Source organism: Pezoporus flaviventris, unplaced genomic scaffold (assembly GCF_033815535.1).
Source record: "Pezoporus flaviventris isolate CSIRO_AGI_PZ_B2104156 unplaced genomic scaffold, CSIRO_AGI_Pfla_v1 ptg000002l, whole genome shotgun sequence".
Taxonomy (NCBI): domain Eukaryota; kingdom Metazoa; phylum Chordata; class Aves; order Psittaciformes; family Psittacidae; genus Pezoporus; species Pezoporus flaviventris.
Window position 1 is genome coordinate 71864967 of NW_026892550.1, and position 17010 is coordinate 71881976.

At 40.0% G+C, this 17010-nt stretch overlaps 1 protein-coding gene and 1 long non-coding RNA gene across 20 annotated transcripts in view; both read left to right on the top strand.

Annotated features, from left to right (window-relative positions):
• CAMK2D (calcium/calmodulin dependent protein kinase II delta) overlaps positions 1–17010 on the top strand; it is a 167303-nt gene that overhangs the window by 104841 nt on the left and 45452 nt on the right. For 11 of the 19 annotated variants that reach the window (XM_061443383.1, XM_061443364.1, XM_061443424.1 and 8 more), the window contains exons 5-7: positions 4864–4929; positions 7527–7599; positions 13844–13946. In XM_061443383.1, coding sequence (XP_061299367.1) covers positions 4864–4929; positions 7527–7599; positions 13844–13946 — 242 coding nt within the window. Of the gene's footprint in view, positions 1–4863; positions 4930–7526; positions 7600–8558; positions 8632–13843; positions 13947–17010 lie in introns of all 19 variants that reach the window. The other 8 variants (XM_061443374.1, XM_061443392.1, XM_061443451.1 and 5 more) reach the window with 1 other exon arrangement.
• LOC133263360 (uncharacterized) lies at positions 1149–4290 on the top strand. The gene is made up of 2 exons (XR_009741478.1): positions 1149–2576; positions 3147–4290. It is a non-coding gene; the product is annotated as an uncharacterized LOC133263360 (long non-coding RNA).

Below are 17010 nucleotides of genomic sequence, written 5' to 3' on the forward strand. Positions count from 1 at the left end.
GTTAAATGAGTTAAAATCCAATCGATTCTGTCGTTATTAATTGCTGTGTCTGAATGGAAACAGCTGTAGCACTTGAAGACTCTCTTGTGCAAGTTAGTAAGATTCAGTGTTGCCCATTTTCATGCACTTGAGATGCAACAATTGGTACATTAAGACTCCTGGTGTTGCTGTTGAATCCAAGTGGAGGGATTGTATGTGTAGAAGAAACCAAAATACAAAAAAAAATAAATAAATCCTAATTGCAAAACAATGTTTGCTTTAGTTTACATGTTCTGGACTGGTGTTTGCATAGGATACATGCCTGAACTGCTCTTTTTGGGAAGTAGAAAGGTCACAGATAAATGTACCAAGTATATAGCCATTGTAATTTTGTAAGACTGCTTCCTTGCACCTTCATTATGAAAACAATTTAAGAAATAAGAAGTCTAGGAGGAAACAATGCCAGTGTGATCAGCAGCAGCAGAGGCTTTTCTAGCCAGCTTTGCTAATCCTTTTAAATGTCTTCTTAAAAGTATAAACTTTCCTAATCAATCATATGGTATATGAAGTTGAGTATTTTTGTATGTGTTATTACAAATGTTTCCAACAAAAGAAAGTGGCATTTAACACTGTAAATGCAGTAATTTGTTTACTGAGTGTTAAAAGTCAGTTGAATGAAGTAGTTAAAAATTGCATTGTGATGTACCTCTTCTGTGAGGTGAGCAGAAATATCATCCTTTGGACATGGAATCCTTCTGCCTCCCTCTTTGCAGGGTTCCTGGAAGCATACCTGGTACAGAGGGCCTTGGTGTTTTCACATGCTGCTTGTACTTCTGTTTGAACAAACCCACTTGATTTATTTGTTGCCATTTTAGTGTACTCTTCAGAAAAGTATGGAAGAAGAGTAATAACTTGTGAGAGGCAGTGGCTTTTAATTTGTATCCTGAGAGTTACCAGAGCTCATATCATGCATGTCCTATTGTGAAACAGGATCTCACTGAAGTTGACAATTTATCTGTATCAGAAAGCCACTGAGATAGATTTACTTCCCATTCTAATCTTGAGAACAGAACAGCTCAGTAGGTGTTCATGTAGCTTTATACCGAAGGACCAAAGTTGGTTTGCTTTTTTTTTTTTAACTTTTTGCCCTCTGCTTTACGGTCTCACTTATATTTTATACAAGATACAAGGGAAAAAAATCCTAACAAAATGACATCTAATAAGGAGTAGTATGCTTTATCACAACTTTGGCATTAAACTGTATGGACTACAGTTTTATATAGCAGCTTATTGTAACTGCTCTGTTCTTTATTTATAAAATCAGTGAGTAACATAGGTTGGTAAAGATCCCTAGAAGTTTTCTGGTCTGACCCCCTTCTACAACACGGTCCAATTGAATCAGTTTGCTCAGGGGGTTTTCAAGGTTGGAACATCTTCAAGAATGGAAGTTCCACAACCTCTTTGAGCAACAAGTGCATAGTAAATAATTATAATAACAATAAAGGAAGAAAAATCCTTGTATCTATTTGATATTTCCAGTGTTTCAGCTTGTCTGTTGCCTTTCATGCTGTCTCTGCATATCTACCCATTAGAGGGTTGTGAACAGCAATGAGATCTCCCCTGAGCCTTTCCATCTTAATGGTGAAAAGACCTAATTATCTCAGCCTCTCCATGGGCGTCCAAATCTGATGAATTTGGTTGCCCTTCATTAAACACCATTGTGTCAATGTTGTTCATGTTCTGGGGAGCCCAAAAGGGGACATGATCCAGGTGTGTTCTCATGTGTGCCAAATGCCAGGGAAGAATTGCTTCCTTCAGCCTCCTGGCTCTCCTATATATATCATGATGCAGCAGATCTTTGCTGCTGCAAGGGCTCATTGCTCATGCACTCTTAGTGTGCAAAAGCCACTAACATGGCTATACTGATTTTCTGAGTCAGAGGCTCAGGAGATGCAGGAGAGTTCTGGCCTCTCTTAATCCCCTGTGCTACCTTCCTTCATTATGGCCATGTAGCTACCTTCTGAGAATGATTCCTGATGTATCCTTGAGAGTGACAGGGCATGGGAGTTGCTGACTTATGCTTGTCAGTGAAATTCACCTTATCTGTTCCTGCTTTCATTTTTTTCATCACGTAGCAATGGGTATGAATACCAAGCAAATGTTTAGTGTCAGCAAGTAAGAATGCATATCCCCCTCTCTTCTCCATGCTCAAGAACAAGCATCAGTTTGGTGTTTCTCCCACTGAAATGCACTTTGATGACAAAAACTTTTTCTTTCTTGGCTTGGATCAAAATGAATGTTTTAGGGAAGAGTAAGATCAAATGATGCTTTTTTTTTTTTTCGTTCGTCACAAAGTGAGAATTATTCCTCTTTACCAGAACTGTGGTAGACAAATACACATGCAAAATGGAGGTATCAAAGACTGTCAAAATATGCATCAATCAAACTTTTTGTGTTAAAGGAGCCAAAACCAGTTTCTGGAAGGTAAAAGACAAAGAGAATACAAATAAGGCAACCAGATATTTTACCTCCTTCTGCTTTTATTGCAGACTTTTTTACAGAACAGCATTGTTATCTGAAAGTGATTACTTTCTGTTGTGGTTTAAACCCAGCCAGCCAGCTTGTTCACTCACTTCCCCCCCTTCTTGCCCTCCCCCTACTCCCAGAGGGCCGGAGAGGAGAATCAAAAAGAATGCAACTCCCACAGGTTGAGATAAGAACAGTTTAGTAACTAAGGTATAACACAAATCACTACTGCTACCACCAATAATAATAATGATAAAGGAAATAACAAGGGAAGAGAATACAGCACCTCACCACCAGCCAACTGATAACTCGCCCCCCCCCCCCCCCCCCCAGCCCAACCAAGCACCGTTGGATACCTTGTCCAACCCTGCAGTCCCCCAGCCCTTCCAGGTAACTCTCCGTTACATCCTGGGCATGACGTGCTGTGGTATGGAATACCCCTTTGGTCAGTTCGGGTCAGGTGTCCTGTCTCTGCTTCCTCCCGACTTCCCCTCCTCCCTGGCAGAGCATGAGGCTCACAAAGTCCTTAGCCAAACAAAAATGTCATTATCAGCTCTGTTCCCAGGCCGAAAGTCAAAACAGAGCACTGCACCAGCTACCAAGAAGGAGAAGCTACTGCTGAACCCAGGACACTTTCCAAGTCAGCAAGGTGTAAACTCAGATAAAGGATGATGTATCCCAAATGTAAATGGAAATATGAAAATAAAGTTCTTTAACTGGCCTTCTTGAGGAAAGGAACTGTGCTGCTGATCGAGCAGGTCATTTCTGTCATTATCTAATGTGACTAAATAAACTGAGATCCACAATGAACAGTTAGTACAGAAATTTGCAAATGAGTGTTACAGCTCTGGAGGTTACAAGTATCCCCACTTTTAATTTTTTTATCCATTTAAATTTAACTGTATTCATTGTAATATAGATTTTCAAGCATCTTAATCTTTAAGCATCCCTACTCTAGTTTTTATGTTAGTGAATTCATTGAGATTATAATGTGCTATAAGAAAAATCACTCTATTCATAATCGGCAAAGAAATATGAGCACTGATCTTCCATCTAGGAATTATTTATGTTGGCACATCAGTAGGATGAAGGTTTTTGAAAGCAGGAATCAGACTAACTCGTGCATCCTGTCTGCTGAGGCTGTGTGAAGGTGCTCTGGTTAGCTTGTGTTCCTGATTTTACCCTTACATTTATTCACAGGTATTGTATGCTTATTCATTAGTCTACCAATATCATCCCTTACAGCACTCCTTTATGGAGAACAGGGTTCCTGTTCTTTGTCTTCAGTAGTTATTTTCATCCCTCTTAAACTTTGTTTTGCCAAGCTAAACTGTCTTGGCTTCTATGGGAAGATATGAGTAAGTGAATAGACAGACTAGTATTAATTTTCTGGTCATACTGCTGATTCAGTTCCCTTTTTTGAATGACCAGAACTGTGTATCATATGAGGAGGGATTTTACTGTGGTGTGTCAAAACATTGCTGTCACCATTTTTCAAATGCATTCCAAGCATCCTGCTGGTGACTCATTCTGAACTGTCATCTTTCAGTTATAACAACACAGTTTTATTTCTTTTTAACCACTTCCTACTATTAAATCATTGGCTCTACAATGAAACTCTGAGGATGCAGCCACGCATGGCTGCTTCTGTTACTGGTTCCCTGGATCATACAATTCTTCTTTCATACCATTAATGCCTCTTAAATTATTTGAAGTGACACTTTTTCTAAACTATTTCTACTTTCTTGTCAAAGACAACTGAAAATTTTGTAGAAAAAAGAAAAATCTTATCATTTAACTGATTAAGGTACTCTGCTTCTAATGATACTCTCCTTCCAACTCAGTAATCCTCTTTCTAGCAAAAGCACAAGAGGTACCCTCAGGCACATGGGTATCCCCCTGTTGTGTTTTGGCCTAAGCTTAAAGGCCCTTTTCCCTTTTTAGCCTTTCTAGCATTATCTTATTCTCCTTCTTTACATCTGTCTTTACATTGCAGTTTTCTATCCTTAAGTGTTCTGAACTTCATTCATAATTTCCTATGCTGGTCTGCTTCCTTTAATCTGTAGTTTTACTGCTTATTCTTGACATCCTTAACTGGTGTATAGTATCTTGCCCAATAAACTGCTGCTCTTTGCTTTTATTTTCTATCAGTGATTGCTCTCCCACCGCATTCTTTTTATTCATGTAATGATTTGGATGGACAAACTTTCCACTTGAGTCCTTTCACCTTGCTGGTCAAGACCTCTTGCATTTCTGTACAAATGTTTCAGTTACTCCTCTCTGACTTCTCCCTGTCAAGTTCATTTATGATGCTTTTCACTTCTGAAATCTCCATTCCCACCTTCTTTTATTTAACAGAGTCACTGGAGGTGAATTATTTGAAGATATAGTTGCAAGAGAATATTATAGTGAAGCAGATGCTAGGTAAGTAATTTGTTTTTCTGACGTTGCCTTTAATAACTATAGGATAGTAACTTACCTCTCTCATGGTGTTTGGCATCAGTTTCACTAGCACAGCCTGTGAAACTCTAGGATTTGTCCTAGAGTCTCTTAGGCTTGGAAGGGCACAGTTTGCTGTTTTGAGCTTATGACTGTGTGGTGGAGAACTTCTATGAAGTCTTGATATTTGCTGATCTGAAAAGGTTTAAATCACTTCTCACTTCGTTAAAATCTTTGTGAATTTGTGAAATAGTTAAAATCCTACCCAGTTTTCTCCTCTGCAAACTGGACATAACATTTCAGCTGTCTCATCTAGGGATTCTTAAATGTGCTGATCAAAGTTTGAAATATATTCTGGTCTTGAAGAAATTTTACATTAAATACCATTCTTGTTCTCAGACCACAAGTACTAATTTCCTTTTCGTATTTAAACATTTTTGTTGTGTGTCATCAATATGCAATTACACTGTGCATCTCATAGTCTGAGCTCAAATACGAAATCTCTAGCAATTTTCTGCAAGTGCTTGTTGAAAAACTTGAAGAGTAAGTTGACAATTATCATAATTTGCATGCTGACATAAAGCGTCAGGCCTTTTTTTCATCTCAGAATCTGTTTGCTCTCATATAATAAATCTTGAATACTCTTATGTAATTATGAATCTTAAACTTTGTGGTCAATTACTGTAAAGAAAATATGCTCTACCATTAAATTCTTCACAGAAAATTTCTCTCAAAGAATCCTCATGGTTTTGTGTGTTCATAGTCACACACCACCTTGATATATATTTAAATTTCAGTTATCCCTTGGAATTAATTGGCAGATGATTGGGAAGCATTAAGCGTCATTAGCAACAGTGGTAGGATAATAATGAACAAACAAGAAGTTTCTCTTGAATATTAGGAAGGTTCTACTGTTTATTGCTCCCACTAATTTTTGTAGGAGTACTAGAAACATCATTCCTTGAAGCATTTAAATGCAGAGCAAAACACAATGTAGAAGAGAAGATAAAATTGTTAATTTAGGTGACATGGAAGAAGACGAGTTATGTTTAAAAATTTTTGAATTACTTTCTACCTGTTGTAGAAATCAAGCAAAATTTTAAGTATTGATGCCAAAGGCCAGCGTATGGTGTCATTGTGTGTTTTTAAGATACCCGTGATTTGAAAGGAAAAATTGCAATGATTTTTTTTTTCTGTTTTGGAATTGTGACATATTGGAAGGGGTTGTGCATATATATATATGATATATGATATATATTTATCATATATATGTGTGCATTTTATATATCCAGTAAAACCTGACCAAATAAGTGAAATACTTAGTTATAATGCATCTCTGTATATTTATATATTTATATATATACATTCGTGTGTGTCTGTGTTTGTACATATATCTATATAGTGTGTGTGTCTATATATATCCCTATAGAAATAGTTAATGAAATGTATAGCTGCATATCCTAGGATTGTGATACTGGTCTGCTCCTGCAAGTCCTTACTCATGCAAGTAGTGTTTACTCATACAAGCAGTCCAGTTCAATGAGTTGTGAACTACTTGCAGAGGAAAGGATTTTCAGGCCTGGGCTCCAGTTACTGATTTATGACCATTCCTTCTGAATTCCATGGTCAAAATGGTTAAAAATGTAAATAGTTAAAAATTTAGATCAGTATCAAATCCGTGGCCCTTGACTACTACTTACCATCACTTACTTCTGCCACAAGATGTTATTTAAAACCAAAAAAGCTGTTGTGGTACCAAAAAACATCTGAAAAGTTCCAGTGATCTAGAGGATGAACACTTCAGTTGTGCTTTTTGGCATCATAGGCTGGCCAAAACTTGCAAACTTGGGCATGGAAAAATTAGGTGCTAATTAAATGATTTAAAACAGCAAAATAAAACAGTTTTCCACTTTTTTAACATGGGTTTCCATTTCATGAGTGACTAGTACTTGATGATATTTTAAATGAAAGTGCATGCCACCTTTTTGAATGACTTGGCTTTATTCTACTAATAGATTTTAAGAAACCTTTAGATTCAAAATGAGAATTGTTTTGCTTTTCCTGAGTTTTTTACCTTTTTTGTTTGTTTCATTTGTTTTCCGTGTATCATTGCATTTCTGAGCATTTCCTTGTGTAACGTGTTGTAAGTTAATTTTACCCTAAAAATTCTAAAACCCCAAAACATACCAGTGATTGTTTTACTACCTGCACATTATTTTTCCTGTAGCAGTTTTTTGGAAACTGGACAAAGCTTCCATACTGCTGAATGAAAAAACAAAATAATGATTCTGTCTCATAGGTGTCATCTGTTCCATGTTCAGTGTCTTTTATTGGTTTGGTTTTGGTTTTGTGGGGGTTTTGTTTGGCTTTGATTTTTTTTTTTTTTTTTTTTGATGCGTTACAGCTGGAGATCTCTCTCTATCCAACATTGCTTTGGTCAATGTGCAGTTGAGACGTGTCAGGAAGTGTAAAATTGCTTTTGTTCTTTATTTTTTTCTTTAAGTTTTATTTTATTTTGTATTTGATGTGATTATGTGCCTTTAAAATGTTCTCCCTTCCATTCTGCCCTTGTATCTTTGCAGTCATTGTATACAGCAGATTCTAGAAAGTGTTAATCATTGTCATCTAAATGGCATAGTTCACAGAGACCTGAAGGTCAGTATCTGGCGCCCATCAATTGGCTATAAGAGTTTGGGGATTTATTTTCTGCTGGGTAGGGGCAGAGGGTGGGTTGTCTGCGATGTTTCCTTGCCTATCCTATTCACCCTCAAAACAACTAGGCAAACAAATAATGCATGATACCTCTTTCCAGTTTGCAAGTCTACAGGCCTAGTATATATCATGGCAAAAGGGGGAATGGTTGCCAAAAACCTGTCTCCTTCCAAGGCGCTGGAGTTACCCTGTGCTGTCAAACGTGTTCTGGTATATATCTAACTGTTGAGGCTGCCCATGTATCACTGTGTCTGCACATGGAGGTGAACTTTGGCAGTGATGTATGTCAGCTTGCAGATTTAAGCACCACTTGTGTTCCGAGGCCCGGGTTGCAGTTGCAGAACCGCTGGTCGCACATGGCTGCGTTAGAGTATGACGAACCCTCAGGCAAGTGATGCTAATTGCCGGCAAAATGGGACCTCGAGAAGTTAATCACTGACCTCACCTGCCTCTCTTGGAGGGGGGGGGGGGGGGGGGGGTATTACCTCAATGGCCGCTACAATTTGTGAGCGAATGTGTGAGGAAGGGCCAAAAAAGTGCAGAGGATGCTAAATGTTTAATACGACCTCGCCAATGAATTATTGGCAAAATTGGTGCGCGTTCCCGACAATTTGCTCTTTACAAATTGCCATTAAAAAATAATAATAAATTAAACTAAGACCAAAGCAAAGCAGCCGACCCGCAGCACGTCTCCGAGGCTGTCCGTTACGGATCCCACAGCGGCGGTGCCTGAGGCCGTCGTGCTCTGAGCGGCGCGGAGCAGAGCGGGGCGGAAAGGAGAGCGTGGACCCCTCACGGCCCCTTCCCCGCTCCCGCCGCTGCCCCGGCCCCGCCTGGCTGCGGGCGTGCGGGCGGCAAGTTCACGCTTTGGACTAACACGCGCCCCTGGTGTTTGCATGCAGTCATTGCATTCAGCAGATCCTGGAGGCTGTGCTCCACTGCCATCAGATGGGCGTAGTCCATCGCGACCTCAAGGTGAGTGCTGCTGCCCGACGAGCTCTCCCCACGCCGTGCGAGAGCAGAGAGCAGGAAACCCTACCAAAACCACGACCTTGAGCAGTTTTCTTTTTTGTTGTAGCGTTTTCCTTTTTGTTTTCCCCTTCTCTTCACCTATGCACAAGAGCGAACCATAGAATGGTTTGGATTAGAAAGGACCTTAAAATCCAGTTCCAACCCCCTGCCATGGGCAGGGACACCTCACACTAAACCATGTCGCCCAAGGCTCTGTCCAGCCTGGCCTTGAACACTGCCAGGAATGGGGCATTTACCACTTCCTTGGGCAGCCTGTGCCAGTGCCTCACCACCTTCACAGTAAAGAACTTATTCCTTAGATCTAACTTGAACTTCCCCTGGTTAAGTTTGAACCCATCACCCTTGTCCTATTGCTAAAGTCCCTGATGAAGAATCCCTCTCTGGCATCCTTGTAGGCCCCCTTAAGATACTGGAAGACTGCTCTGAGGTCTCCACACATCTTCTCCGGGCTGAGCAGCCCAAATTTACTTAGCCTGCCTTCATACGGGAGGTGCTCCAGCCCCTGATCATCCTCGTGGCCCTCCTCTGGACTTGTTCCAACAGTTCCATGTCCTTTTTATGTTGAGGACACCAGAACTGCACACAATACTCCAGGTGAGGTCTCATGAGAGCAGAGCTGAGGGGCAGGATCACCTCCTTTGACCTGCTGGTCACGCTTCTTTTGATGCAGCCCAGGGCACAGGTGTTTTCTGGGCTGTGAGTGCACACTGAAGTGAGCTCATGTTCAGTTTCTCATTGACTGACGCCCCCAAGTCCTTCTCCTGCTCTGGATCACTTCTTTGCCAAACTGCTGGAGAAAATCTTCTCAAGACTTCCCATTACCTCACTATCCAGGTCCACAGTCCGCTGGCATGCGGTGTCAGTACCAGGGAGAACAGGAGTTTCTTTTCAAGCATTTGGTGTATTCATCAAATACGTGATCTTCCTCTCCGTCATGCAGAGCTTTTGGGGCAGGGTGTAGGGGGAACTTTCTATCTCTCATCAGTATAACTTGGAGTTCTTCTGGGAAGCACACTTACGCTCTAATGTCACACATTTGAGTGATGAAAAGCCAGCTGCTCTGAGGCTCCTGGCACAAAGACCTCCTCCAGATGATGGTTTGGCTTCAGAACACCTTTAAAAAGTGTGAATTTCTACAGTGTTCTCTCCATGATCACCTAAGGAATCAAGCTCCTTCTGGATGAACAGTACTGTTGGGATAGAAGCCTCTGAAAGCAAACTCTTGTGTTGAGAAGAGCATTACCTCTCCCTTACCCATCCGAATAGCTGGAGGCATCTACTGCAAAAATGCTGTCTGCATTTCAAGCATGTTGGCACAGAAATAAACAAAGATCATTTTCTTCTACTGGGAAGCTCAGAGAGGCAAGTCTGCCTCAAAGCTGATAGTAAAGTAGCTAGCAGTGTGGATAAGGAGAGTACTTAATTTGGACTCTTAGACTTCAAGATCCTCAAGTAAAAGAAGCTTGTTTATTTTGAAATGAAGTGGAAGAGCACTGTCTGAAATATCAGACCCTTTACAAAGGCAGCAAGAAATGGCCTGTGGGCTAAGGCAGTGAGACATGCCAGTTTCTTCTAGCACAGCTTCTTTGCCTCTGAGTTTCCTTTCTGAATGAGTTATGCGGAGCAGGAATTTCCTTCCAGGATAAGTATTTTCCACTGGTTATCATTAGTAATAACACTGGAATCAGGATGCCATCATTTTTTTTTTTTTTTTCTTTTGCCTTCACTTCCAAGTAAACAATTGTTCCTGTCTGATTTATAAAATCCCAGTTCTTTTCCTCTAGGAGCAGAAAGGGTTACATTCTGAAAGTTCAGAGAGCATGATGAAACTCAAGGATACATACAGTAAATTCTCTACCCATTTTGCGCTTCTGGATTTTCCTGTGTCATGGTTGCATAACAGGAGGCTGACAAGTCTCTATCAAATCCATAAATCTTGCCATCAGCCTGCTCATGTGGAGTATGTTTAAATTTATTTCAGGGATGTCACATTTCTCTAGCTGCTCCAGCCATTCCTGTCCCCGATGTACATACACAAGAAGGAATTGAAATAAAAGATTGTAGCTGGGCAAGCTGGCAAAATGAGGAATGCTTGCTAGAACTTTTCACACATTCAGGCAAAATAACTTTTTCTTTGAAAATGCATTAAGTCCAGGTGTTACCTGCTCCAAACCAAAATGTGGAATTCTTTCTTTGGCAAATCCAGGGTGAACTGGAAAAACTGTGAGGAAAAAATGCTTTTGCCAAGCTGTAGCGTACCCAGTTTTCGTTTCTGACAGTGAAAACTTCAGGAAGCAGAAAACCATTCTTCAGTTACTACTTTGTAGCAAAAGAAAATAGCCAGAGTGATACAAAAGATTCTGGTGAAGTCCCAGCAGAAGATGCCAAGGCCTAAGACCAGAATGGCAAGATATGCAGAAGATGGTTATGGCTTGGCCTGAATCCTTACTCTGCAAAACTTGATGGATTTCTGTCAATAACTCAGGCCACAATTTGTTGGCATGTTTGGGGCTGGGGAGGGCAATGTGAGGGAGAGATTTTGAACAATCTCATTTTATTCACCTTTCTTTTAGCATAATTTAGTAGGAGAGAGGAGCTTCTGCAGGCTTTTACAACCTACAGAAGTGCTTGTTGCTGCTCTGTTTGTAATCCATGGTGTAAGTCAAAATGGTGGTGGAATTAGAACCAGAAAAAATTAACCTGTTAGTTTCAGCCTTTCTTTAACAGATGGTGAAAGTGCACTTCCGGGTAGAAATTCAGCTCTTGGCAGTTAGCAGCATTGCTGCTTTTGTGAAGTTCTATGATTATGACCCTCTTGCATTCCCCCCAAAAAGCAGATGCCCTGGTTGTAGTCAAGCAAAAATACACAGAGGCATAAGTACTTGATCTCCAAGATTTCAAGACCTTTGGAAAAGTAAGGCGTAAATCATGTTCATTTACTTGTAAGTAATAGTAGTAGTTAACACTGCCATTCTACACACTTGACTGCAGCCAGTCCTGTGCTGGTGGCACAAGTTGACACTATTGACTCCAAAATATGAGTCCAGAGTGGTCCAAGCTGCGCTGTTAATGTTTTCCAAGTAATTGCATTCATTCTAAGTTGATGCATGGTAAATATCTAATATGCTCCTGTCATCCTGGAATGAGAGCTGCGTGTTGCTTAAGCACATAGTCCCACACAATGTTGTCTTTGGCAGAGGAGCAAATCAGGAAATCTGCTTCAGTTTCTGTTGAAACATACCTATGGCAGTGGTAATTATCCAGAGTGCTGTGATTGGCAGGGGATAGACATAGAATGGAATTAAAAAAAAAAAAAAAAAGTCCTAAGAGGAAAAAAAAAAAGCAACAAAAAAACCCAGCAGCAAAAATCACAAAACTCTTTTGTATGAGATCCCATGGTGTGAGGTGGTATGTGTTTGTTAAATTAGTGCTTGTGTTCAAACAAGAGGGTGAGGTGTTTCCCTGCTTTTGGCTTGCTGAAGGTCACAACCAAGTATGATCATCTGTCACTTTGAGTGGTTTTGAGAAGAAAGTGCGTTCCAAGAAGTAATGACTGAATGTCTCTCACTTTCATAGGAAACCTTCAAGAACTGTGTGACTACATGTGTGAATTAGTGTAGTTGAATGACAGTGTGACATTGCCTAAATCAGTGCTGATGAACCTCGAGAAGAGTCCTCAGCTATTCGGTGTTTGAGATCATGTAGTTGAAGTGGTTACTGATAATTCAAGTTGCTTCAAAATGAAGATTATATTTTATTCTGAGTGATCTTAATTTTTAAAAGTGTGGAAATAGAAGATTCATTAAGTTGATGAATTGGTGCAAGGGTTTTAATACTCTCTTTTCCATGACATAGCAACAAAGGGATGATTGTAAATAAATGCAAAAATGTTCCTTTACAGTTTGGTGAGTGGGGGAAAAAACACCTTTAGACTAAGGAGTTTGTCAGGGCCAGTTGTGTTGTTAATTAGTATCACAGTTGTTGAGGTCAAGCATATTTTGCTGGGTACTTGATAGATGTATTAAGGACAGCCTTTGCTGAAAGAAGATTATGATGGCAGTTGTTTCCAGACTTAGTACCTGCATGGGATTAACTGTAATCACATAAATAGTCCCTTGGAAACCTATAGGATTGCTGCTGGATTTAAAAGGAAATCAGAGTTTAAGAGTTTGCAGAATTGGGTCCGCAGTGCCAGACTGGATATAGTGAATTCCCTTGTGACCTATTGCTACAAAAATTGCAATACCCTTGAGAATGAAGTTTTGTTACTATGTAAATGCAGAACAAAACCTTTTTAAAAAATAATGGAGATAGAAAAGAAAGAAATAGCAAGACAATACCATAGAGTTCACACTTCTCTGAAATTATCTGTTGAATTCTTCGACAATTTGCATTTGATATATTTGCTAAATGAAGTTAAAAGGATTCATTATGAACAGCAGAAAGAATACCACTGTTCTGTTCAGATCCTTTTAATTCTCTGAGTATACTATAGCATTTGATTTCAGATGTGACCAACATTCCCTAAAAGAAAAAAAGCAGAGAGGGAACTTTTGCAGACTTGCATTATTATTTGCAATAGGTTCTTTGCAAGCACAGATGTGGGCATGCTGGTTTGGCTGAAGGATTTGCAATGTAAATGCACCTACCCTCTAATTACAAATGTAATAATAAGTCTGTTATTGTTAAGATGTCATGCAAAACAAGTTTATGTATGACAGTACAGATGCCTAATCCTGGAAACTGCATAGGATAGACTAGCAATTAAAGAAAAGGCATCTTTCATGAGAGTTTTCATTATTTTTCTGGTAGTGGGCCCTGAGGAGTCTTTGGATTGTCCTCTCATGCAGACGGGTGTTGCAATTCCTTATGAGCATTCTGGCTGACCTCCTTCACTAGCAGATCTGCACGCTTTCCATAGTCATGCTGTCATGGGGTCCTAAAGGCTCTTTACAGGCCTGGTGGTTCTTTCCAAGTAGGAATAGGAAGTGCAATTTTTGCAGTTTCATGGAGAAAACACATGGGTTTCTTCTCTTTTTCACTCCTCTAAGTATTTCTTCTTTCCCAGTCTACTGTAGCTAAGAAAAAGTGAAAACTTGTCTAAAACGTATTTTTTTATCTTTACATCTCAATTTTTTTCTCTCTCTGAATAAAGCCTGAGAACTTACTTCTAGCTAGCAAATCCAAGGGAGCAGCAGTAAAACTGGCAGACTTTGGATTAGCTATAGAAGTCCAAGGAGAACAACAGGCTTGGTTTGGTAAGTAAATACTATTCTTTTTCCCTTGCAGGAAGAATGTTATCTGTAACTCTTACTGAATTAAACATAGCTTGGCAGCAGACCTTACGTGTTTAAAAAATAAAAATAAATTTAAAAAAAATAAAAAGAACAAGAAACAAAAATAAATCCCCCAACACTTCAGAAGTGACCTGTGGCTACATTTCCAAATCTCAGAGCCAACTTGACAAGAAGTGAGTCTTCTTTTTCTCATAGCTTCCTCTTCACTGGCAAAGGTAAATCACCTACCAACAACATCGAAGGAATTGGCAAAAGTCTTTGTGTTGGCACAACTGTATTCATACTGGGGATTTTGCCAGCACAGCAGTACTGGTACAGGGCAGGATGGAGGGAGAGGGTTTTATAATTCATGCTTCTAGTAAATACAGCATTACAAATGTTCCTTTTGACTGTAGTCTGTGTGCCACTGACATTTCTTGACCTGGAAACTTAGGTTTCCTGATTCCTGCTTTTCCTAGCTTTTGTCAGCCTGTAGGTTTGACTTAGGTGCATACCACCCCCTTCTCCCCCACTTTCACCTGTGTATCTAGATGAAGGAAACACGGGTGTAGAGCCTGGGATGGAGACGGGCACCTTCCAGTCAGGTGCTTGTGTGACTGAAGAGTAAGGCTGTGCGTTAATAGTGCTGAGCGTACCCACCCAGTCATCAAAAACATTTTGTCTGAAAAATTTTCTGTCAACTGGAAATACCTGAAAATTTGCACTTAGGAATGTGACTTGAATGAAAATAAAAGGGGGTTGGGTACCTGAGGCTGTACACAGTCGTCCACATCAAGATCTTGCTGTGACAGTGCAAGTTGTCTGTCACAACTCTTTATATTGCTGCCCTAGAGGTGACTGCCTCTTCACATCTGCAAATGAAGCTGTTTGTAAAACTGGTCTTTGACCCACTGAGGTCAAAATAAGCTGGCTTATTAAAAATGTACATAAATTACTATATAAGCAGCTCATGTAGTACATTATGGAGAGCATAAACCCAGGAAGGTAAGGTGTGGCTAAAAGCATCTGGAACCTTGCACATTTGTCAGGAAAGGGTTGTCTGTCCACAGCTTACAACATTTTCAGAAACTGATACTGGAGTTTCTGTTTGAAAACATTACCTTCATCTGGGAGCGATCAAGAGTATGCTTTCTTGATGGTGAAGGTGACAAAGATGTATGCAAATGTGGAAGCAAACCCAGTCTGTGCATGTGACCGCTTGATCCTGGGCTTCAGATCGGCTCACAAAATGTTGTAAAGGGAGGGTGTCTGCCCTCCCGAAGGTGGCAGTTGGTGGTGTGATCCAGTTCTCCAGAACTGACACCTCAAATGTATCTTAGGTGTCCTGCACAGTGCTTCTCCTCAGGTTCTAAGAGGATGGAAGATAGTAAATTAAATATAATGCACTTCTCTCCAATTTCACTAAACTTTCCTTTTTTTTTTTTTGTTAATTAAAAGACCCCAAATGATAATTATAGACTGTTACAGTTACCAAGTGCCCAAAGGAAAACAGTGGAAAAGATTGAATACTGGTCATTGTAAGTAATAGGACATGTACAAATGCAATGCATCTGTCTCATACACCACTCTCTGAACAGATGTGAAGCACAGGACAAAATTTAATTGTAAATCCCAGGAGGGAAAAATACAGAATAAAATGTAGCAGCTATGTCTTCTCACTCAGAGCAACTAGAAAGTATCATTTGAAATTGAACAAACTAGTTGTGAAGTTGCTGTCAAAGCTTAGAATGGAAGCACAAAGGATTTGTGAGAGAGTGAGTGTTGGAAATCTAGGATTCACAGGCAGTATGCTGGACATATGTTGGTAGATCTATAAACTAGCCTGTTGTTTTAAATCCCAACCTTTACATAAATGGATTTCAGTAATCCACAAAACACAGAGGAGATTGCTCTTGCACATTAACAAATAGTCCAGTACAACAGGAGTGGGATAGAGATAGGGCAAAACACAAGTGATTTATAATAATGACAGAAGCATCAGGTAAATATGAAGTATCTCAAGAAAAAATCAGCAGAATGAACTTGACTTCAGGGTTATTTTCTGTAGAGAATACATCTGTGTGGATGCAGATGACCCACAGAAGGTTGCAATTCCCTGTGAAATAATGCACTTTATCTTTTGGTCATTTGGTTCCTGTGAAGTGCTTGGTTTAGACTTGTAGCTACTGCCATGCTGAACTTGGGAGAAAGGAGATGGAAAAGAATGTCTTCAAAATATACATGTAAAGAAGAGGTAAGCTGGCAGTGAAGTAATAGAAAGTAGAGTAAGTAGTCAAATGTGGCTCTTTTATTATTGTTGGTATTTGATAAGACTAGTGGGTTCTGTACCTTTTCTGGAACTTCCTCTGCAAAACCTTTCTGTAATGATCCGAGTACCTTCTTTCAACTTTATGACTGCTTTAACAAGCAAAAAACTTGGATGTGTTTGGCATTTTGAACTTTTTATTGCTCCTTTCTGAAAGGTTTTTCAGCTTTCCACTGGATTCTGCAGCACTTGGTGACTCACAGCATGTTCTGATTCCAATTATAGCTGTGCAGTAGTATGTTTTTATTTTTTTCCTTTTTTCCTTCTTTTTCTGTCTCCCTTCCCCTCCTCCCCCCCCCCCCCCCCTTTTTTTTTTTTTTTTTTGCTTTCCTTTTCTTTTGGGTGTAGTCCTCTGATGTGATGGTCGCTGTTCTGCTTAAGCCATAACTATGTCTCAGCAGGAAACTGTCTAGAGCCCTGTGTGTTCCAATACAAGGGAACACTTTCATGCTTTGCCTGTTGACAAAGCAAACCTGTTCTTTGGCTATTTGTAGAACGTGTCACAGGGTTTAGCTGAAACACCCTGCCCCGTCAGCGGGTGTAGGCGGGCTCCACTGACTCAGTCCAGCCCTGCATCTAGAACTAAAATATGCACCACTTAAGTAATTTGAGTAGCTCCACTGAATTAATTTGTTGGTTGCATTAAATTTAGGTTTTCTACAGTTAGTCTTTTGGATCCAGCTGTGCAGGAGGAGAAGGCTACTACTGTATACTTACTCT